Source organism: Erpetoichthys calabaricus, chromosome 2, assembly GCF_900747795.2.
Source record: "Erpetoichthys calabaricus chromosome 2, fErpCal1.3, whole genome shotgun sequence".
Classification (NCBI taxonomy): Eukaryota; Metazoa; Chordata; class Cladistia; order Polypteriformes; family Polypteridae; genus Erpetoichthys; species Erpetoichthys calabaricus.
In genome coordinates, this window is record NC_041395.2 from 121,159,304 (window position 1) to 121,184,020 (window position 24,717).

At 38.8% G+C, this 24,717-nt stretch overlaps 1 protein-coding gene across 1 annotated transcript in view; it reads left to right on the top strand.

Annotated features, from left to right (window-relative positions):
* Positions 1-11,612, top strand: part of smc4 (structural maintenance of chromosomes 4) — a 56,921-nt gene extending 45,309 nt beyond the window's left edge. The window contains exons 22-24 of the mRNA XM_028794454.2: positions 1,582-1,814; positions 6,673-6,856; positions 11,205-11,612. Of these exons, the coding sequence (XP_028650287.1) occupies positions 1,582-1,814; positions 6,673-6,856; positions 11,205-11,375 (588 nt within the window). The 3' untranslated portion in view covers positions 11,376-11,612. The remainder of the gene's footprint in view (positions 1-1,581; positions 1,815-6,672; positions 6,857-11,204) is intronic.
* Positions 11,613-24,717: the final 13,105 nt, after the last annotated feature.

The following is a 24,717-nucleotide window of genomic DNA, read 5'->3' on the forward strand; positions in this document are numbered from 1 at the left end:
AGAAAATTGTGGAATTAGCAGGTACAATTGTTTAAAAAAAATAAAAATAATGCAATCAACTGCCATGGCCTCTACGCATGCTCACCACACATGACTCCACTGCTGAAGAAAAAGCATGTTGAAGCTAGTTTAAAATTTGCTGCAAACATTTGGACAAGCCAGTGAAATACTGGGAGAATTTAATTTGGTCATATGAGACCAAAAGTAAACTCTTCAGATGTCATTGCACTCCCCATATTTTGGAGGAGAAATGGCACTGCACATCATCATGGTGTGGGGCTGTTTTTCAGCATATGGTACTGGCAGACTTCATATAATTGAAGGAAGGATGAATGGAGAAATGTACCAGGACATTCTTGATAAGAATCTGCTGCCATATTCCAGGATGCTGAAGATGAAACGAGTGTGGACATTTCAGCAAGACAATGATCCTAAACACAGCCAAGGAAGCTCTCAATTGGTTTCAGAGAAAGAAAATAAAGCTGCTAGAATTGCCCAGTCAAAGCACGGGCTCACCAAAACTGGACAATAGAAGATTGGAGAAAAACATTACCTGGTCTAATGAGTCTCTATTTTTGCTGCAACATTCTGGTGCTAGGGTCGGAATTTGGTGTCTGCAACATCACAGCATGGATCCATCTTGCCATTTATCAAGGGTTCAGGCAGGTGTTGGTGATGGTGTAATGTTGTAGGGGATGTTTTCTTTGCACAGTTTGGGCCCCTTACTTCCAACTGAGCATTGTTTAAATGCCACAGCCTACTTGAGTATTTTTGCTGACTATGTCCATCTCTTTATGACCCCAGTGTACCCATCTTTTGATGGCTACTTCCAGCAGGAATACATGCCATGTTACAAAGCTCAGATCATCTCAAACTGCTTTCTTGAACAGGAGTTCACTTTACATAAATGTCCTCCACAGTCACCAGATCTCAATCCAATAGAGCACATTTGGAATGTGGTGGAACAGGAGATTCACATCATAGGTATGCACCCTACAAATCTGCAGCAACTGTGTGATGCTATTATGTGAATATGGACCAAAATTCCCTGAGGAATGTTTCCAGCACATTGTCGAATCTATCACGAAGAATTATGGCATTTCTGAAGGCAAAAGGGGGTCCAACCAGGTGCTAGCACGGTGTACCTAATAGTGGCCAGTTAGGGTATATTCTCAAACACAATCCAGTTACTACTCATGGGAGGAAAGAAGCGAGTGCCTCAGCACTGGGTGCAAAGCAGATCCTGAGTTCTACTCTGTTCTGGTCTTTCTCACACCCCATGCTCTCTCACTGGACCCAGTGTCGACCTTTCACTTAATAAATCATTGATGTATTTGTATGTGTTGTAGAACATGCATACTCATCATGCACAATAACCAGAAGTAGGATTAAAGCACTGGATACTGAATCTGTGTGGCAGCAGTTTTATGCACAGAGATATTAATCCTTGTTATGTTTCTTAAAAAGTGTTAACTTTGAATGTTTAAATGTGGGCTGTATCCCAAACGTACGCATAAACATCTTTAAAATTAGATTTTCTTCTTGGCATGCCTTTTGTAACAATTATCCATTTTATTTTAGGAAGAATTGTATTTGCAGCGTGTTGCTGAACTTGATGAAATTACAAATGAACGTGACAATTTTCGAAGGGCTTATGAAGATTTGAGAAAACGGAGACTTAATGAGTTTATGGCAGGCTTCAATATAATCACTAATAAATTAAAGGAAAATTACCAAATGCTAACTCTTGGGGGTGATGCAGAACTGGAATTGGTGGACAGCCTAGACCCATTTTCAGAAGGAATTATGTTCAGGTGAATTGCTAGTCATTTTTCAAGGTTTTTGTACTTATATTGCTGATTTTATTATGTTTAAATAATAATTCATTTTTAAAAAGTAAAATATCTTCAGGAGAACAGTGTGTTCAGATCATTGTAGCTAATCACTTCCTGTTTGACTGTGCTTTAAATCTGGCTGTCTTCAAAATATAGCCTGTCAGAAATACCGCTTCTTTGATTTATCTACAGTTTTCTAAAATTGTAAAATTTATTGCTACTGCTGTTATTTCTCCTTATAATTTTAACCACCTCTACCATGTCAACTCATTCTCCTTTGTTTGAGCAAAGAGTGAAAGACGTGAAAGCTTTTCAGCTCGTCTATTCCCATTATACTTGGAAGTATAGTAGAGCTGTTCTTTGTTTCAAGAACTGCTATTTTGTCAGACCAAATCTACACACAGTTTTCTATATTTGGCCTAAGTATATTGTATAGCTTAAGTATTACTTCGCCTGTAACCTGTACAGAATGCCATTTGCCACATTCTTTGTTTCTGTATATGGACTGAATGTTTACACTGCTCCACAACCTTTCAAGCATGCAATTTTATAGTTGTATCTAATTTTATTTAAGTTTAATGGAAAAAATAATTTGCCTCATGCCATATGAAGTCTAGACTCTTGTCAAGGCATTGCTTTGCTGACGTGTTCTGCATTGTGTGGCATCATCTGAGAACCAATATGTCAGATGTGTTTTTATGTACGTCATTTGCCATGGAAATAAGTGTAGTTGCCCCTGGGTCCAGACCTTGGGGAATTGTCCATCTGCTTGGGTACGTGTTCACCAGAGACTTTCGCAGAGTATATGGCAATTTGCTCCAAGACGTCCCCTGTCTTGTCCTTTTGTATAGTTTATCATGCCTAAGAGATTTAGTGCTTTTATTGTTGGTAGAATCGCGATGGGCCCTTAGATTTTTTGGGTTACAAAATGTGTGCCACCGCATAAAAAATGTTGGAAAACCCTACACTGCCTACACCTTTGCTCCTGGCAAGGTAAAAAAAAAAACACGGTCTCCGTACCTGCTATATCGCTTAAAAACCGACACTGTGCATTATTTGAATGGTTATGTTGTGTTCTTTTCATAAGAGACTGTAAAGTTTAATTAAGGGTGGGGATAATCATTATACTTCTTAACTATTTCGTAAAATTTTGTCATTTATATTATGGCAGTCAGCACTTTAAGCTGGATAGCAGACTGGCGAGTTAAATACAGAGGTTCTAGAGACTTGTTTTGGTTTTAGTGCCATGCAAAGATAACTTATTTGCCATTTATGTGAGATGACATTGATTTCATCTTACAGAGACATGAAATGGGGAAAAAACACACGAAATTTTTACCTTTTGTAACTTTTTCTCTACCATTGCACCAGGACTGCTTAAACCTATTTCCTCCCACTCCCCTGCACCTATGTCAGTATGTATATATCATGAAAAAACATTTCTATAAATTGGAACACCAGTGCTATGTATTGACATATGGCGTATCATTGTGATTCATGTAGTATGAAATTTTAAACCTTTTTTAATGAAAATTTTATTTCATAAAATTCTTAAAAACAGTACTGAATGTGTATGTAATTCTTTAGGTACACACTTGCCTTTTTTGAATTATTGTTTCATAATGTTGAAAAAAAAAAAACAATTACACGAAAGTGCTACCCTGACCAAAGCACAGCCTAAGGACTTTGCTTCATTGTCGGCCCTGGATGTGACAGTATTTTTTAATACGTTAAACAGGCTACATTAATCACAAAAATAATGCAGTAACTTTCCCAGGCCTACTTGTAACATTACCTAATTTAGTTAAAGGTTCTTTGTATTCTAACCTTTTACTGTGTTTATACTTTTCTTAAGTGCATTGTGTGCCTCATCTTTAAAAAAAATTCTGATAATGTATACAATCTAAGTTAAGGTGGATTGTTTAAATTAGAGCAATACAAGTGTGATTTTGTGTGTGGGTGGCTGGGTTCATAAAAGTTTAAGATGGGTTAAATTGCATTTGATGTGAGGCAGAAGACTGTTTACTGGTTGCACTGTGTAAAAGAGGTAAACAGTAATTTTTAAGAAGACTACCTTTAAATAGGGAAGATGGAGAGAATATTGTACGAGCTGGACAGAAAAGTGACTGCACAGGGAAAATGAATCTTCTTATAATTTATGCTTTAATTGGGAGATGATCAAAAGAGTTGTCAACAAGGGATGTTCTTGTGCTGCAAGAGAGAAATGCACAGGATGGTATCTATCTATCATCTATCTATCTATCTATCTGAATATAATCTGAATGTGTTTAAAAACAATCTTATTTGAAGAAAACCCTGACATAATTTAAAGAGAAATTGTGGGTTTTCCTCTGTTTTTGGCATATATTACTCTAGGTACAATATATGGTATTAGTGTTTTGACCCTGCTGCTCTGCTGTTGGATTGTCTTGTACAGTAACAGATTTACTACTTCTCTGGTATTCTTTAACCTGTGCTCATTGATTTACCAGTATGTTGTACTAGAAATGTTTTACTTCCATCACAGTAAGCAAAAGCTGGTTCCTGTTTCATATTGAAGACCATGGAAAATATCTTCAGTGTTCCTGATTTTCTGTCTGGTATCATAATACATCTGTTATTTAAAGAGCCTTCTCAATGTCTGGAATGCTCATATTGGTTCACTCAGCCAACCTACAGTTTGGTTGGCTGCTGACCTTGACATAGAATGCCTTTAACAATGTGATGTAGTAAGGCAAAAATGTAATATAGGCTACCTGAATAGTCTTTCTTTTCTCTGAACTGTGAAGGAGAAAAGAATTTATTTAGCTTATTCCAGCATGTAACGTATGATATTCTTTGACAAAATGCTGCTAACCACAGACAACCCATGCTACACGTCAGATCTTGCACACCCTGTCTATAGTCCACCTAGTTGCATAGGTGTACCTTACCCTATTCCCAACTAGTTCTAATCTCAGCATGCAACTCTGTCTTGAAAATTTTATTGTGCATTTCTTGTTAAATTAGGAGAATCCAGAATAAATCTTTTTTTTTTTTTTTTGGTAAGCTACTTTTGCTCATAAAGAAGTTGCAAAATATTTAATGGAAGAGACAAAGATGCTACAGAGATTTGATAATATATTGTCGGCTGTTTACCTGAGCAGTGAAACATGCTTCTTGTAATTCTCAGCATCCCAAGTATGCATCCCAGACATGCCGTCTCAGGGAGTAAAGCTAATAGGAGGGGAGTAGACATTTTTAGCAATCCCTCTCCAAAGGCTGCATCGCATGTTTGTGCGGAGGGTTCAATGATCAGTTACAGGTCTGTCGCACTATCATTATGCCTTTTCCAACTGTATAAGGTATTACTGTATATTGTTTTAGGCATAAGGTTAGCGTACGGTATATTCTCATGGTTTATTTTAGTTTAAATTATTTGTATTTTGACATTAACATTACTATCATTTTAATGGGTTTGAAAAATTCTGTAAAGTACTAAAAATGTTAGTTTTTGCAGACTAACAGAAATTTTCATTGCAAGTTCCTACTTACATACAAAATTGAGCTGTTGGAGAAACAGAATTTGCTTCAAACCCAAAGGTTACCTAAAATATATTGGTTATACAAAAGCAAAATGAGCTGTGAAAAATGTTTATCCTCTTGATCTGTCATTGAAAAAAATGTAACAAAACTCTAACCTTTAATTGAAGTAAAGTAAAAGATCTGTGTTGTCGGGCTGTTTTTCTGCCAAGGGCCCTGGACAGATTATTAGGAGGCATGGTATCATGGACTCCCAAATATCAACAGATATTGAATCAAAATCTTAACTGCCTCTGCAAGGAAGCTTGAATTCAGCTGTGGTTGGATCTTCCAGCAGAACAGTGACCCGAAGCAGACCTCAAAGTCAACACAAAAATCATTTGCAACACAAAATATCAAGGTTTTGCCAGGGCCATCACATTCCCTGCCTAAAATCCATTGAAAACCTGTAGGATTAGCTGAAAAAGAGAGTTCAAAGGCTTAGATCTTGAAATAGAAAGATCTAGAGGGAGATGTATGGAGGACTGCTCTAAGATTCATTTATGTGAGTTTAAGTATTTCTGCTGTAGTTCAATAATCTGTTTTTGTTACTGAAAGAGGTTCACTTCACAGATGAAATCTCCAAACCTGCCCATCTCCACCTTCTGCATGATCTTTTTCTCCTAAATTTTATATAGTGCCATAACCAGATGTACTCAGCAGGCAAATGTACAGTAACTCAAGTGAATTTGGACTGTTAGGGTAAATTACATCTGTCCCAAAAGGCACCCTGCTTCTTTGTAAACTTGTGTTATTATGCCCCTTAATCAAGCTGTGAGTCATGTGCTAAACTTTAAGACCTTCTGATCTTCAGTCTTTCCAGCCCTGATACATGATGACAGTAGAATATTAGAGATTACCACCTTTCCAGTTATGTCTTTAAAATTATCTTGAAGAATTAATTGCAAATTGTCCTTTGCCTCTGTGCAGAGAGAGGTGTCCAATATGTGAACTGGGAAACATATCATTTAGTATGTAGTCTAATTTATCTATTATTGCAAGTTTGTTTTTGCTCATAAGGTAACAAGCAAAAGTTCAATTCTACCAGCACCTCCAATAGTATCAGGTTTCCTGTCCACTTCTACAGGTTGCTGAGAATTGTAGAATATTTCCAGCTCAGGTTGATGGCTCCTGGTCAATTGTGCACTTGTTGATCTGCAGTTAGGCTGAAAAATAGAAAAAAAGTGTTTATGAGCTTGGCCTAAAGAGCCCAGCTAAGACAATTCTTAAAAAAATGTTTTAATATAAATCTTTTTATATTTTGTTGTTGTTTTAGTGTTCGTCCGCCTAAAAAAAGTTGGAAGAAGATATTTAACCTTTCTGGTGGTGAGAAAACACTCAGTTCGCTAGCTCTGGTTTTTGCACTTCACCATTTTAAGCCAACACCTTTGTACTTCATGGATGAAATAGATGCAGCTTTGGACTTCAAAAATGTCTCAATTGTTGCCTTTTATATTTATGTAAGTAAGAAATTAATTTGTACTGCCTCTTTTGAAAAAGATTCCTGAAAATATTCGGTGCTTAATGTATTTGTGACTATGAAATTTACGTACGCAGTTAATTTTTCTTAGATGTCAACCAAGGTTTATTATAGTTTTGAATTTTTATATTACTTTTTATTTCTATATTATTTCTGTTACTCGGAAGTTCAGTTTTAGTTTTCCTTCATTGTGTACTTTTAGTTTTAGTTTCACAAAGACATTTCTATTTTTTATATAATTATAAAAAAAAATCCTGGAGAGAAACACTAGGGCGTCGAGACATGATCTTCACGTTAAGATCACAGAAGACACTTGAAAGACCCGCGAGATGAAAGGAAATGGCCACGGAGCGTCTCGCGGGGACCTTAAACATGAGACATTGTGCCAAGAGATTGACCCAGGACCATCTCGCGATGACGTAAAACATGAGATTCTTGCAAGAAACGCCCTACTTACAACCAATATCAAATAAGACAACGGGCAGCAAAACATTCAGTCATGTGAAGGATTTGAGCACACACAGATCCAGGGTCTCTGCGCATATAAGGACCAAATGTTATAAATGAAACATCGACGACTAAGCAAAGAAGAAAGCAGCGCAGAGAAAAGAGACTCAAAAGCTTTGGAGAGAAAAAAGAGCAAAAAAGAAAAAATCTAGGTGCAAATTCAGAAAATAAGGAAAGTAATTATCAGCCCGTAACAAGTGGAATTGAAACAAAGCACGTCCAATCGGGCTCAGAATTAAAAGACAAAGTACAACTTCATAAAGACATTCATAAACGTTGGCGTTATACACATGCACAGCAGGTTAGAGATTATGAAAGCGGTGGAATTCGAAAGGCTCAACCAAAAAAAAAAATAAAAACGGCACGATACAGAGAAAGGTACAGAATGTGAAAGTAGGAAAATTAGAAAGTATTTTAAAAAAAAAAAAAAAGTAAAAGATCGCAGTAGCGCAAACAAATGGAAATTATTACTCGAAAAAGGGAAACTAATCACAACGGACCAGGTATCACTGGGAAAAAAAAGCAGGACAGAGCAAGGTCAGAAATAAAAGACAGAGTAGGAAACAAAGTGAAACATCACGCCAAACACACACACAGCAGGTTAGAAATAATGAAAACTGGAATTCAAAAGACTCAGAAAAAAGAAAAAAAAATGTAGGCGCGAAACACATGCAGAGCAAGATACAGAATATATAAGCAGAAAAAAACAAGTGTCAAAAAAACATTGCATTAGCGCAAACAAAGAAATTATTACTCCGAGAAATAACGAAAAGGCAAATAGAGATCGTTTATGGACATAGGTGATGTGTCTGAAGTATGTAAATACTGTAAGGCTTTGAAGTTTAAGTCAGAGAATTTCAAAAACTGAGTTTACCTCAAATGCATTTATTGGTTACTTTGCAAAAAAATTAACTGCTGATGATGTTGATCGCTTTGACTGTGCTGAAATTCCAAACAGAGAAACCTGTCCTGAATTATGGTGCAAAGTCATTAAACACGTCTCACTGACCTCATTTAAAAGATTCAGCATATCGGGACACGAAAGATTCCAAATATTGTTTTTACAGAAGTTCTGAAATAAAAGTGAAACTAATGAAATAGCATTCCATAAACAGATATGCGATGTGTATGACATGGCTGATGGTAAGAGAATATATTTCAAGTCTATTTTGAGAGAGTGTGAGGCAGAGCTACATAATTTGCCACTGGATTATTTTCACAATATCAGGTATTTTGAGCTGGGATGTAAAACTAAAAAAGGATAAATTAATAAACACAAAAATATGTTGTTAGGTTTAATTTGTCAGTAGTTGGCAGACTCTCTTCACTTACCTACCTGTAGTTCAGTTAGTTTCATTGGCAACTCGGGAATTTTACAAAGGTTTGTATCACTTTGTTGTTAAACTACCTTTTTAAAGCAAAAGTGATTGTTCAGCAACATTATTCTGATCTTGAATGTTGACCTAGTCAGTTTCTCGATTAGTGCCATTTTATTTACAAAAAGGATTTCTCTACTGTGTGGCAGGTGAATTGTCAACAAAATGCAGACACCTGAGAATATAAACTGAAATGTTACTCATGGTTTTTCTATCCATACTGTAAAGGTTTTGTTGAACCTCACATTCCAACCTGATGTTTTTGAATTGCATCTTGATATAGAAGAAGCACCAAGAAATACGGCAAATCATCATAACAGACATCAGACTCATGCAGCCTAGAATTTAGCTTAGTGTGTGCTGCTGTATTAATTGCTGTGTACATACTGTACTTTTGGCTCAGTCAGAATTACAGATAACATGCCATCATTTTTGAACAGACTGAAATTCTGTAAGGGATTATTTGTATCTAATACTTTTCTCTTAAGTCTCAGAGTTTCTGAACATATTCAAAGCAAAACCATCACCTTGGTATGCTTCACTAATACTTGAACCAGAATCTATCATGCAGTCACTAGCGGCTCCTGAAGAACTGTCACTGTTATCACACAGTAAATCGCTTTCTTTGTCAAACATATTCAGCTTGCTCTGTAACCACAAATGCTGTGTCAATAACCGCCCTCCGTGACCAGCTGCTATTTATTGGATATGCGGGCAGTTTGTGGTGAATGACTTTCTGTTTTAGAGTTAAAAGTTATCAAGGTTAAAGATACAATGGCAGGAATATTTTATTCAAAAACTAAATATGAAATTCTTATTTTTAAGAATTAAATTTGATTAATTCTGCAGTCCAGGATAGCCCTTGCATAAGTCCGGTTGTTACAAAAACAAAATAGTTTTTTGGGTAAATTTATTTTATTTAACTTAGTCTTTTCAGCTACTTTAATAGTTTAGTTTTAGTTTTTCATTTTGGTTTTAATTATTTTATTTCAGTTTACAAAAAAAAATTGTATTAATATTTTCAGCTTTGAATATTTTCATTAATTCTAATAACCTTGATGTCAACTAACATTGAATTATGGGTGACTGAAGTTGGAGATGGACCACATCCGCAAGTTTATTAGTTTAAAATAAATTCCTGAGTAGTTTCCCTTGTAAAGAATGTCTGTCACTCGGAGTCACCTAGTTAGCCTACAAATGGATAGGTAAGGGGATGCATATTTCTCTTCTAGCATTTATGAGCCAGACAAATTAATGTAGCCAGTTGCAGACAAAAAATATATAAATATGCAACATATAACAATTGGTTACGTGTCTCTGGTAGTGTTTGACGTCCACTGCTTAGAGCTTAGGCACACACTTTTATAGTTAATAGCAAAGAAGAAACCAGCCCGAGATGGGACTTCAAGTCCATCACAGGACCTATTTGTGCAGATTTGCCAAAGCTCATGCAGTGCATTTTACATGCACACCATGAATCAGAAAACAAGCGTGACAACTGTGATACTTGGGTTTTATAAACGTGTAGTTAGTCAAATTGATGCTTTATTTAGTGGTTTCTGTTACTAGATTGCTCATAGCACACTCTTTTGCTTGGCTGTGCAGTTGAGCCATAATGAACCTGGTACGTGTGCCTAAAAATAATGGTTATTTTTATTTCAGTAAGTTGTGTGAGGTTACTCATTACTTTCAAAAGTAATCGGACAGCTAAATGAATATTACTTTTAAGTTGTTACCCAGCTGCTCTTGAGATTGTGTTGTTATATTTAGCTCTGTATGTTCAGCTCATAAATTTAGTGATTTCTGAAATATTGAGACCGCATTATTCCTTCTCCTTGCTGAAATAATCTATCTGCCAAACATTTGCCTCTGGAAATGGTATTTTGTGGACACTTCTACCTGTGGCTGCTGAAAGTCTCTGAAAAGCAAATTCATGCGCAGGCTGACAGAGTGCAATGGACATGCACAAAGTACAAAATCCTTAACCTGATTAAGGGTTTACATGACCACATAACTGGATTATTTGTTGAGAAATCTACCTCTGTTAACTAGCACAAAAGATGTGATGGAAACCAATACTTTTGTGTTTGGACATTAGTTTGTGTTTTTACAAGATAACAGATCTCAACATTTTTAAGGGTATTGTACATACAACTATATGTACAGTACCTCCACACTAATTAAAAATGAACTATAGTCCCTGTTTAAGCAAAACATTTTGCAGCTATTCTATTTTCTTTTGCATACATTGTTTATGTAAACATTTTCAGATTGGTTATCGATTATGATGGTATATAATTAACATTTTTTCTGCACAGGTTATTTATCAGGTGCTGACAATTTATTACTCGCCTAGTTTTTCTAACAATAATCCAGTGATTTTTAATATTCAAATTCATAAACATACTGCAGAAATGAACTCATTGTTTACTTTTGTCTTTATAGGAACAAACTAAAAATGCTCAATTCATCATTATATCATTGCGCAACAACATGTTTGAGATTGCTGACAGACTTATTGGTATCTACAAGACGCACAACACAACAAAGAATGTTGGAATAAATCCAAAAGTTATTGCTGCAAGAGACCTGCAAGATATTCCAGCTGTAAGATAAAGTCTTCTGAAAAGTCGTGGGGGCTTCAAAGATTATGCTTCACATTGCGAGTCCTATTTTTACTTGTTACAATGATGACTTAATGTTTTTTTGATGTCATTTATGTACATAGATTATTGCTACTTTTTATTGCATTGTTTTGTAAATCAAGGTGTACTATATAATAAAGAATATACATTTTAACAACCAAACTTGCACATTAAGTTACCAATAAAGGACTATTGTTTAAACAAATTAGTTCAGTAATCCCGACTTTCACGGCTTCACTCCATCGCGGATTTTATATGTAAGCATATTTAAATATATATTGCAGATTTTTTGCTGGTTTGCGGATTTCTGCGGACAATGGGTCTTTTTAATTTCTGGTACATGCTTCCTCAGTTGGTTTGCCCAGTTGATTTCATACAAGGGACGCTATTGGCAGATGGCTGAGAAGCTACCCAACCACAGCGCGTATTATGTATTAAATAAAACTCCTCAAATATATTGTGAGCACGGGGGCTGTTCGCACACCTAGAGGACACGGCTGCTCCTCAAAAAACGCTGAAAGATTACCTTCACTCCGCTCCCTTCTTTGCTAGGCTTACATGTGGCCGCTTTGCAAGCGATATGCTTCCCGCATGGTGCTTCGCATACTTAAAAGATCAAACAACACGTATAGATTTTTTGATTGTTTGCTTTCCCCTCTCTCTCTCTCTCTCTCTGACATTCTCTGCTCCTGACAGGAGGTGGTGTGAGCAGGGGGGCTGTTCACACACTGGCCTAGAGGATACCGACGCTCCTCTAACAAATGCTGAAAAATGCTTGCTCCCTTCCTTGCAGCTACAGTACTTTGTCCAGCGGTGCTTCGCATACTTAAAAGCCAAACAGCCGTATTGATTTTTGACTGTTTGCTTTTTTTCCTCTCTCTCTCTCTCTCTGACGCGCACTCCTTTGAAGAGGAAGATATGTTTGCATTCTTTTAATTGTGAGACAGAACTGTCATCTCTGTCTTGTCATGGAGCACAGTTTAAACTTTTGAAAAAGAGACAAATGTTTGTTTGCAGTGTTTGAATAATGTTCCTGTGTTTCTGCGCAAATCTGTGACCCAAGCATGATAATATAAAAATAACCATATAAACATCTACTTCGTGGATTTTCACCTTTCGCGGGGGGTGGGGGGGTCTGGAACGCAAACCCCGCGATGGAGGAGGGATTACTGTATAATTCCCTAGTTGCTTTAGTTTATTATCATTTGTTAAAGTTTTGATTTCTCCCCCCACCTCTTCTTGGTTGTGCTCATTTTGTTGTAAACTACTTTTGGTGGGCTGCAGAACAACACTACATTACACAGCCCACAAATATGGAAGCTTCCCTCCCTCTCCAAATCCCCCCCCCCCCCTTTTACATCATAAACAATATGAATGTTCCACGTTTACTGTCCTAGAAATCACAGAAGTAAAAATAACATTTAGGAGGCTTTGAAAATATACAAATGAATATTTGATCAGACACTAAACCTTACTTCAATGTGCCGTTAGACATTGGTAAATTAGTGTCCTTTTTAAGATCAGTTTTAACTTGAGCCTGCATTCATTATGCAATTTTATAGCAGTTTTTCCAAACTCCCACACCCTGCTATAATATATATGCACAGTGCCCACTATGTTTGGACAAAGACATATTTTTCCTTTATTTCCCCATCTGCTCCACAGTTTAAAATTGCAAAAAAAAAAGAATCGGACATGATTATGGTGCACATTACAGACTTTCACTTACAGTTGTGCTTGAAAGTTTGTGAACCCTTTAGCATTTTCTATATTTCTGCATAAATATGACCTAAAACATCATCAGATTTTCACTCGTCCTAAAAGTAGATAAACAGAAACCAGTTAAACAAATGAGACAAAAATATTATACTTGGTCATTTATTTATTAAGGAAAATGATTGAATATTACATATTTGTGAGTGGCAAAAGTATGTGAGCCTTTGCTTTCACTACTTGGTGTGACCCCCCTTTGCAGCAGTAACTGCAACTAAACGTTTCCGGTAACCGTTGATCAGTCCTGCACACTAGCTTGGAGGAATTTGAGCCCATTCCTTCGTACAGAACAGCTTCAACTCTGGGATGTTGGTGGGTTTCCACACATTAACTGCTTGCTTCAGGGCCTTCCACATCATTTTGATTGGATTAAGGTCAGGACTTTGACTTGGCTATTCCAAAACATTAACTTTATTCTTCTTTAACCATTCTTTGGTAGAATGACATGTGTGCTTAGGGTTGTCTTGCTGCATGACCCACCTTCTCTTGAGATTCAGTTCATGGACAGATGTCCTGACATTTTCCTTTAGAATTCTCTGATATAATTCAGAATTCATTGTTCCATCAATGAAGGCAAGCCATCCTGGTCCAGATGCAGCAAAACGGGCCCAAACCAAGATACTACCACCACCATGTTTCACAGATGGGATAAGGTTCTTGTGCTGGAATGCAGTGTTTTCCTTTCTCCAAACATGGAACTTTTTAGTTTAAATGAAAAGTTCTATTTTGGTCTCATCCATCCACAAAACATTCTTCCAATAGCCTTCTGGTTTGTCCACGTGATCTTGAGCAAACTGCTGATGAGCAGCAATGTTTTGTTTTTTTTTGATAGCAGTGTCTTTCTCCTTGCAAACCTGCCATGCCCACCATTGTTGTTCAGTGTTCTCCTGATGGTGGACTCATGAACATGAACATTAGCCAATGTGAGAGAGGCCTTCAGTTGCTTAGAAGTTACCCTGGGGTCCTTTGTGACCTCGCCGACTATTACACGCCTTGCTCTTGGAGTGATCTTTGTTGGTCGACCATTCCTGGGGAGGATAACAATGGTCTTGAATTTCCTCCATTTGTACACAATCTTGTCTGATTGTGGATTGGTGGAGTCCAAACTCTTTAGAAATGGTTTTGTAACCTTTTCCAGGGTGATGAGCATCAACAGCTCTTTTTCTGAGAAATCTCCTTTGTTCATGCCATGATACACTTCCACAAACGTGTTGTGAAGAGAAGAGTTTGATAGATCCCTGTTCTTTAAATAACACAGGGTGCCCACTCACACCTGATTGGCATCCCATTGATTGAAAACACCTGACTCGAATTTCACCTTCAATCTAACTGCTAATCCTAGAGGTTCACATACTTTTGCCACTCACAAATATGTAATATTCGATCATTTTCCTTAATAAATAAATGACCAAGTATAATATTTTTGTCTCATTTGTTTTAAGTGGTTTCTCTTTATCTACTTTTAGTTAGGACTTGAGTGAAAATCTGATGATGTTTCAGGTCATATTTATGCAGAAATATAGAAAATTCTAAAGGGTTCACAAACTTTCAAGCACAACTGTAAGGGTATTTGCGTACAGTTCGGTCACACTGTAAAAATGACACTTTTTATACATTGTCCCCTCCATTTCAGAGCACGATAATGGTTGTGACATTTGGCAGCACATTTATTTGTGATTACTCCAGTGTGTTTCATTAGTCCAGATACCAACACTTGCTTTGGATGCTGTAGTTGCCTTTTTTGACATAAGGACAAGGGCTGTGCCAGTGAAAGTCAACGAAGCCATTATGAGGCTAAAAAGCAAGCATAAAACTATCGGTTAAAGCCGCCACTCATCGTCATGGATGATGCAACTGCTGACAACGGTGGCAAAATGAATTCTTGAGTGTGCAGAAACATCTCAGGTTCAAATAAATGCCTCCTAACTCACTGGAGAGCACTTCATCCTACAAGATAATGATCCAAAAAACATACTGCTAAAGCAACATGGAAGATTTATAGTTAAAAAAAAATGGGAAACTTCTTGAATTGCCACACCAGTTAACGACTTCAATCCAATTTAGCATGCCTTCTATATGCTGAAGAGAAAACCTAAGGGGACAAGACACCAAAACAACTAGGCGTCTTTTAAGCAGTTTACAGTTAAGGATTCCATAGTCTGCGCATGTGCACTGTCCTCTGGTAGCCTGACATGCTTGTTTTTTCTTTCTTCACACACACGCATCCCGCAGACAGTTAATAAACGGTGCTGGCGCCCACAAAGATTAATTTCCTGAGGCAAATGCGCAGCAGATTTTTCCATCTCCTGGTTGCCGTAATCTATTTCAGTGACGAGTAACATAACGCAGTATTTCTTTTACTGAAGTTAAAATGACTGCGTTGTTGTTATCCCAGCAGCGCTGCGTGTAAATCGCACTTAACGATATGCCAGTCCTTTGCAGGGCTCAGTGTGCTGTGTGCAGCTCGGTGAAGTGTTGGTTCAGCTGCAGGTACGTTAAAACGGTATGACCTGGGGCCTCGTGTATAAACGGTGCGTACGCACAGAAATTTTACATACGCACGTTTCCATGCTCAAATCGCGATGTATAAAACCTAAACTTGGCGTAAAGCCACGCACATTTCCACGGTACTTCATACCCTGGCGTACGCAATTTCTCCGCTTGGTTTTGCAGACTGGCGGCACCCATCGTCAAAGCAGTGCTACTGTTCCTATGTAGTTACCCTTTCTTTCTTAGACCCACATTCCTGATGCGGCTTTATAAATACACTGAAATTAACTGCATATTGTTTATTAGTGTAATGCATCTGATTGTAATTAAGCTGCAGCAATATAATGGTCCAGGGAATAGCCATAGTATTCCAAATACCATAACTGCTTTAGCGTTGTAACTCTCACTGCATCTTCTTCTTTCAGCTGCTCCCGTTAAGGGTTGCCACAGCGGATCATCTTTTTCCATATTACTTTCACTGCACCACTCGGAGTATTTATATCACTGTATCTGAGTGGGGAATCACAGCAGCAGCTGATCGGAAAAGAGAATTATCGGGATACAGCATCAAGCACATGCGTCAGCCATGGCAAAATGCTTCAGAGACTTTCCTGTACGGATCTTGCGGTTCAGAAACAGTTTCATTCCAAGAACTATAAATGCACTCAATCAAGTGCTCCTTGTAGAACTGTTTGTACTTATACGTACAATTACCTCACTGTAAACTTGCACTACAGTTATAATATTGCACAACCTGCGCCACTTTATAAAGCGCGTATGATGACGATATCAAGATAAAATAGAGCAAAATATGTTGTTTATAGTATACAGATAAAACTAACTTCATTTACATAATCTGTGTTGTTAATAATTAAACATGTGAGGACACGGTGCCGCAGCGTTAGCTAGTTCACGGATTGCTCCTGTCTTGCGCTGTATTCTTGCTGGTGCTGACGCAACACTGGAAGGATAGACGGATAGAATAATTAAACACGTACTACGAAGATATTTCAATGTTCTTTAAAAGTTTTGAAGAATCGGCATTCTAAGCTTACAGATGGCTTCACGTCTATTACAGAGCTGATTGTGTGGCGATTGGGTATTTGGAGAAAGAAAAGTAAGAACAGGAATTGGAGGTTAGTATGTTTGAAAGAGACAGTACTTCTGTATTAAATTATTTCATCGAAGGTCGCACATGGCGCAGCAAGCCTCTTGCGCGAGATATGAACAATCACTGCGCCACCTTGTTCCCATGTTTAATAACATGCTTTCATTCCTATCATCATGAAAAAGATATCACGTATACATCTCAGTATTTTAATTATTCAGAGAGCTGTAATATCACGAATGTAATGGATTCTGTGTCCTGTTGGAGAAAGAGAAAGAACGGAAGCACATAGTGATTCACACACATAGAAGATCAAATACAGAACAAAGCATTTAATGTGCTACTTTAGTTACGATGGGATTTGAGAAACTAGTAAAATAAACGATTTTAAGATGAAGTTTATGATGTTCTACTTTAATGGCAAAATAAACTACGTGATTAAAGTGGAAATTTCGAAATTAAAGTTGACATTTCGTGCTTTTTTCCCACTGTGTGCCTATTTTTTTTCTCTGTGCCCTAATAAGCTTTCATATGACACTCAGACGGTGGGCTACAACTCGTCTTTTCACGGCGACTTTTTTATTTCGGGCACTGTGCGACTTTGTGAACTTGAGCTTTTGAGTTTCTCTGACAATATCTTTTTATCTATCTTCCTTTTGTTGATTATACCACTGTTTAAACCAACAAATAGTACGTTTTTTCCTTGCCTCCACTTGGTATTCGCTGAAATTCTTATATTTTCCCCCATGCTTTTCCCATTGTCTTTTCACAGAAGGCTATTTATATTGATTTGCATATTCAAAGAGGCATAATTCTGGGAGGAGTTGGGGCGGGACAGAAGGCGCGTGCACGTGCGTTACTTTTCACGCTGATCGGGATTTATGTAGCGGAAGAACGTGGAAGTTTGCGTACGCACAGATTCTGGCATCTCGATTTTTCTGTGCATACGCACATTCCCGCTTTTGTGCTTACGCCATGTTATAGTGTGAGTTCTACGCACAGCGTTATACATGAGGCCCCAGGTGACCAAACCGGGAATCCTTGGGGGCTCTGGTCGAGGATGTAAAAGGAGCAGATGTTGTTTACTTAACAGTGCATGAAGGAGTAAATGTTTTAATGAAAGAAAACAAGAAAACTATCACGTTTGTAGTCAGTTTCATGAAGGTTTATATATACCGGTAGGTTTAGGATTTAATTAAAATGCTGACCAATTAAATGTGCAGATTTTCATACAAAAGAAAAAAAACAGTGTATTACATTTTATATTAAGTAGCTATGTAGCATTTACTTTTTTGTAAGTAGTGAATAATGTAACTGAGTTCCTTCCAAAAGTAACGTTCCTCCACTGCTCAGGAGACCCAGGCGCCAGGCCCGTTCCCCTCGGCCGATGTTTGGTGGGGTTTTTTTTATGATATTTTTGCTCAGTTTAGTGGCTTCGAGGCATTTTGTCAACTTCAGTAAATGGAGTCGTACATGTAATGGAGGGTTTCTGCCACAACCGAGTTACTCACCTTATCCCAGTTTTGTGTGTACACGTAAACGCGGTCATTGTTGGCTGAAACCCCCACGTAGACCCTGACAGACCCACCGCCGTCATCCGTGTACTTCTCACCAGCTCTTTGTCTTTGTGAGGCAATCACTTTATATGTGGACCTCCGGAAAAGTTCCTGCCAACTCGTTGCTTCAACCAGGGTTGCCAGATTTCCAAAAATCACAGATTGGAACCGCCACCATTTTGAGCAACAAAAGAAGTAACTAAGGAAGACAAAAATAGATCATTTTAATTAAATTATAATTATAGATATCTAAATGGGTATAATGTAAACATATATGGAAATAAGTACGTATACTGTAGAAGGTAGTCAGTCACAAGGGTATGTTTGATATAACTTGTAACGTGTTTTATGTTTCACGTAACATGACACAACATACCTGTATGTAACTATAATTCAGATATGCCGATACAACCTACCTTGTCAGTCGAAGTCTTAACGAGTATCACTTCACTTTCAAAACGAATTACACACGAGCGGCCATGATGAGCACAAGGAACGGCCGATGAACACACTCACGATTCAAACACTCGGATTCAGCTGGCAGTTGCACATTTTACTCATAAAAGGTGGTACGCCAGGCTGCCTACGAAAATTAGTGAGCCTTCTTAACTTGATATTCAATATGACACTTAAATTAAGATTTTTGTCTATCTACAATTTTTGTTCAGAGGCAATGTGGGACTCGGGATTTGTCTGCTGAACTTGGGACGCCCTACAAGACCGTTCTGGCAGGACTTAATTATTATTATTATTATTAGTAAGGTTCTGAGCAAGCACGTCTGCCGATTTCCTTCTGCCTCATGATAAGGAGGCCCCTCTGTTTATCAAGATGCAGGCAGCTCTTTGGGAGCCTTGACCGTGTTTCCTGTCTTCAATTTTCCTGACAGCTTGCACGGTAATGTTCTCGATCCTCAGCTCTTGATTTCTCCTGTCAAAGAGTGTCGCTTAGCCATTTCCGTAACTCTCCTTTAAACCCCCTGCCCCAGGACACGCAGTTGACCGCGTGCATCTCTTCATGGAATTTAACAAATCCCTGGAATGGCTGAAGTGCCTCAAGGAAAGATTTTGGTGTTAAAAGTCCACACGATTTTCTGAAATGTTTGTCAAGTTCTTGGAGATCTGCAGGAGTATTTCGGCAAGTCCACTGTGGTCCTTGTTAGTCCCTAACCTGTCTATTTTGTTTATTCAAAGGTGACTGCTGGCTGCGCCACTTGGAGTTCTCTGGTGGTCCTCTGTGGTCACCCCGTCCTCTTCAAACCTGGGGGTGGCACCTTACTTACAGAGAAACAAATCCTCTTCGGAAAGGTTTTTTTTTATATAGTTTTTTTCTAGTATGAATGAAAATATTTAATCTGTACATATGTATTTACACTGTGTGGTGTGTGGCCGGCTAAATATTCCGGCCCTCACCCCCAGGTGGAGCTCTCCCAACAGCGTGGACGTTCCCCGAATTCCAGCAGGGCCTCATGGACTTTGTAGTTTATATGCACAGCCCTGCTGGATACCATGGGGACCACCAGGAGTCGCTGTGGGGAGGCTGCCGGACTCTTACTTGCCCTATAACCCGGAGGTGCGTCATGATCACATGACAAGAGGCAACGACGTGCTTCCGGGTTGAAGAAAGGAGCTTTTTATCCGACCCGGAAGTGTTCGTGATCACATGGACAGAAGGGAGAAACACTTCCGGGTCAGGGACTATATAAAGGACTCTGGGAAACCAGTACGCTGAGCTGAGCTGGGAGGAAGGGTGGCAAAGTGTCTGGGAGTGTGGAGGATTGAGTATTGTATTGTTTATGAGTATTGTGGAGTGGAGGGTGCTTTGTGCACTGTATGGTTCAAATAAAAGTAATATTTGGACTTTTACCTGGTGTCTGGAGTCGAGTCAGAGGGTTCAAGAGGACGGCAAGGGCCTCAATCTGCGAGAACTGTAAATATGAATTTTAGTCTTTTAGTTTTAAAACTGATCAGTAAATCTAACATAATGTGCATCACTTTTAAATGGTACAATTCATCAGCCTTCAAATTGCCCGTTATGTGCTAATTTAAATAAATCTGCACAATGTTAAACTACGAGCCACTCTTGCTCAATGGTTTGTTGCTTTTAAAGTTGATGTAGACTGCTCTCCAGTGTTTAGTCGCTGTAAATTCTACTCCGAGTCAATTCTTGCCCCGAAAGAACTTTAAATTCGGTTTTCTATCAGACCCCCTCACAACTGGATTAAAATGTGCACTGATAAAAAGGAATTGCGTAGTTCAGTCCACACATAGTCATGAAAACGATTCTGTGTGTTACTGAAATTCCATGGGCCTACAAGAACTTCTCTCCACTGTTTTCCCCAAAACTTGGTCGTGCTGTGCTGCTGCACATGGCAATTGTTAAAGCAAAGCGATGAAGGTGGTCTCAGGTGGAGCTGACTGGCAGTGCCAGTGTGAAGTGTTACCTACTGTATTTATAAGCATTCATGGGCCTTGGACAGGGGTCCCAGGAGCATAGGGTACCACAATGTTTCTGATGCCAATATACAGTGGGTATGGAAAGTATTCAGACCCCCTTCAATTTTTCACTCTGTCATATTGCAGCCATTTGCTAAAATCATTTAAATTCATTTTTTCCCGTCATTAATGTACACACAGCACCCCCTACTAACAGACAAAAAAAAGAATTTTTGAAATTGTTGCAGATTTATTAAAAAAGAAAAACAGAAATATCACATGGTCCTAAGTATTCAGACCCTTTGCTCAGTATTTAGTAGAAGCACCCTTTTGAGCTAATACAGCCTCCACACATACCTCAGTGCAAGACACATGACAGCCCGCATGGAGTTTGCTAAAAGACACCTGAAGGACTCTGAGATGGTGAGAAATAAGATTCTCTGGTCTGATGAGACCAAGATAGAACTTTTTGGCCTTAATTCTAAGCGGTATGTGTGGAGACAACCAGGCACTGCTCATCACTTGTCCAATACAGTCCCCACAGTGAAGCATGGCGGTGGCAGCATCATGCTGTGGGGGTGTTTTTCAGCTGCAGGGACAGGACGACTGGTTGCAATCGAGGGAAAGATGAATGCGGCCAAGTACAGGGATATCCTGGACAAAAACCTTCTCCAGAGTGCTAAGGACCTCAGACTGGGCCGAAGGTTTACCTTCCAACAAGACAATGACCCTAAGCACACAGCTAAAATAACGAAGTAGTGGCTTCACAACAACTCTGTGACTGTTCTTGAATGGCCCAGCCAGAGCCCTGACTTAAACCCAATTGAGCATCTCTGGAGAGACCTAAAAATGGCTGTCCACCAACGTTTACCATCCACCCTGACAGAACTGGAGAGGATCTGCAAGGAGGAATGGCAGAGGATCCCCAAATCCAGGTGTGAAAAACTTGTTGCATCTTTCCCAAGAAGACTCATGGCTGTATTAGCTCAAAAGGGAGCTTCTACTAAATACTGAGCAAAGGGTCTGAATACTTAGGACCATGTGATATTTCAGTTTTTCTTTTTTAATAAATCTGCAACAATTTCAAAAATTCTTTTTTTTGTCTGTCAATATGGGGTGCTGTGTGTACATTAATGAGGGAAAAAATGAATTTAAATGATTTTAGCAAATGGCTGCAATATGACAGAAGAGTGAAAAACTGAAGGGGGTCTGAATACTTTCCGTACCCACTGTAAGTTTCTGTTTTGCCCCAGTGCACTACTTGGCCTGGGGGTCTGTGATGCTGTTAAGATGGCCCAGTAAGCCCCATTTGCTGGCATTCAGGTTGTTGTGATGTTTATTATTTTTTTTTTATTTAAATGTTTCAGTGTGTTAAACTAAAAGCTTTTGGTTTTATTCTTCTATTCTAATGGATGTGTTCAGGTTACTCTCATCAAAGGATGTCCTCCTGCTGCTTTGGTAGGATTGCAGCCCAAGAAAGTGGTATTTCCTCATGCAAACGTTTCTTGTTTTCACAACTAATATTTTTGCATCGTACCGAGTTACTGCTTTCGGTTGTAGTGGGAGGTTTTCACTCCCTAAGTCATATTGAAATTTTAAACATTTGTGATCCAAATGAACATGGTTTAATTCCCAAAAACGGTTCAGAAGCAAAGCTAGTACTGTTGACGTTTGTTCTTTGGGAAGCCACTAGGTTTTAGGGTCTGTAGTCATCCGAGGTAATAACAGGCTGATGCAACAAGGAATTTTGGGGGGCCAACCCAGCTGTCCCCGTTTACTGATAAGGAGAACAAAAACAATGTGTGATGGCATTCAAAAGAGGCTGCCCTGTAACACGTGGGCTAGTTCAAATAATACAGCAAGAATTTAGGAGCAGGCTGTGGAGTTCCTCTCCTTAAGTCGCTTGAACCAGAAGTGACATCTCCGTCTGGGCGGTCTCGCTTTTCTAATCAGGGGGCTGGAAGAGGAGGGGTCAGTTGCCCTCACTGGGCGGCTTCACTGCACTTTAGAGGAAAAAAAAGAGAAGGCAGTTAGTGGCGGTGCCACCTCTCATCATGGCGTGGTGGCACATACCTGTGAAGAACTCAGAGGGTGACCCTCTAACGTGAATGCATGACGGGTTACTGGCTCTGCTGCATGCAGTTTGTGGCAAGCAATGAAGATGGGCCAAATTCCAACGTGCTCCACTGTACTTGGATTGGAGAAGTTTAGCTGAACCAGCCTGCACTGGGCAACACTTTACTTGTTCAATATTGTGCTTTCTGAAAAATGTTTGGTGATATGATAAAAAGATTAAAAGAGCTGAACCTATAAAGTTTAAGCAAAAGAAGATTAAGAGGTGACATGATTGAAGTGTTTAAAATTATGAAGGGAATCAGTACAGCGGATCGAGACTGTTATTTTAAAATGAGTTCATCAAGAACACGGGGACACAGTTGGAAACTTGTTAAGGGTAAATTTCGCACAAACATTAGGACGTTTTTCTTTACACAGGGAATGAATGAAACATGGAATAAGCTACCAAGTAGTGTGGTAGACAGCAAGGTTTTAGGAATTTTCATAAGTAGATTTTGTTTTTTTAGAAGAATTAAGTTGCTAGGACAGGCAAGCTTTGTTGGGCTGAAGGCCAGTCCTCGTCTTGTTCTAATGTTAGTCACAGACTTCTCCAAGATTAGCAGTGTGACAAGTGTGACTGCAGAAAATGAATCTTTAGCGCAATGTGTTGCACTTCATAGTTTTGTATACTTGAAGCAGGTTGTCGAGCAGCTGGACGTGGTTTGGTGCTCTGCAGTGGACAAGGAAATTTGTGCCTTCCTTGCAATTTCCTCAGGCCCCACCAGCAGACTTCTAGTTATTGATCATGTGTTTGATTTGTGGACCCCCAAAAGTGCTTTCCTTAATCTTGGCATCAGTTGTTTGTGGAAGCATCTGCCTCAAATATCAAAGTCCTTCGTTGTTCATTGCTTTCATAAAACATTTCATCAATCCGAGATTTGCATGAAGGGGAAGCAAAAATATCTTTGCTGTGGTTTACTGTATGTGTCACCCTCTTATGAAGCGGACAGCGGACTCCTTTATCACAGCTACCCCTTTCACAAATGAAACGGCAGCACTTTGTGTGTCCGAGCTGCAGTCCTAGTAGCCATGCCACCACAACTTTTAGAGGTTTCAGATGTGGTTGTCGTACTGTATATATTATATACACTTATAATATGAGAGCAGATCACAAAAATAGGTGACTACAAGTAAACAGTACATGATAACAACATGTAAAGGGGATTTTTGTGACTGAAATCCATAAGATATACTGAAGAGGATTCGGGAAGCAAAATTATGCAGTGGGATCAGTGTGTAATAAGAGAAATCTTCCAAAATCTTGGGAGAAGGATATCAATTGAAATGTTACAGTGCTTCTCAGATTTGTAATTGTGTAGAAACAAAATATTTCTATTTGAAATTTCTATAAGACTAGGGGGCTTCGTTCCCTGCTCGCTTCGCTCGCCAACCCCCTGGCCTGCACTACAAGCCAGCAACTTCATGTCTCTGCCGCTCGCGTATGTGGAATCTTTTAATTCTCGCGGATACACCTCTTCATTGGGAAGAAACACTACTTTTTTCCCTGATGGCAACACGAATTAGACGATCGACAAGTCTCCGACTTAAAGTTTAAAGCCAAACAATATTTACACACTTCTGTCATATCACCTATGTTCATATATTCGATCTCTTTTACCTTTTCTTCAATATCGCATTGAATTTTGATTCTGTGTTTGGAATCACATCATGACAATGCAACGTATCACTGCCTGTGAGTGAATATCGTTTCTTTCTCTCTACACGAACTGTGTCTGACAATAGCATTCAAACAAATGAGAAATGATTTAACCTTGTGCGTGGTTGTAAATGTTTTAGATGTGGGCAGGACTTTTCCAAATCTCTCTGCATAAAGTCTT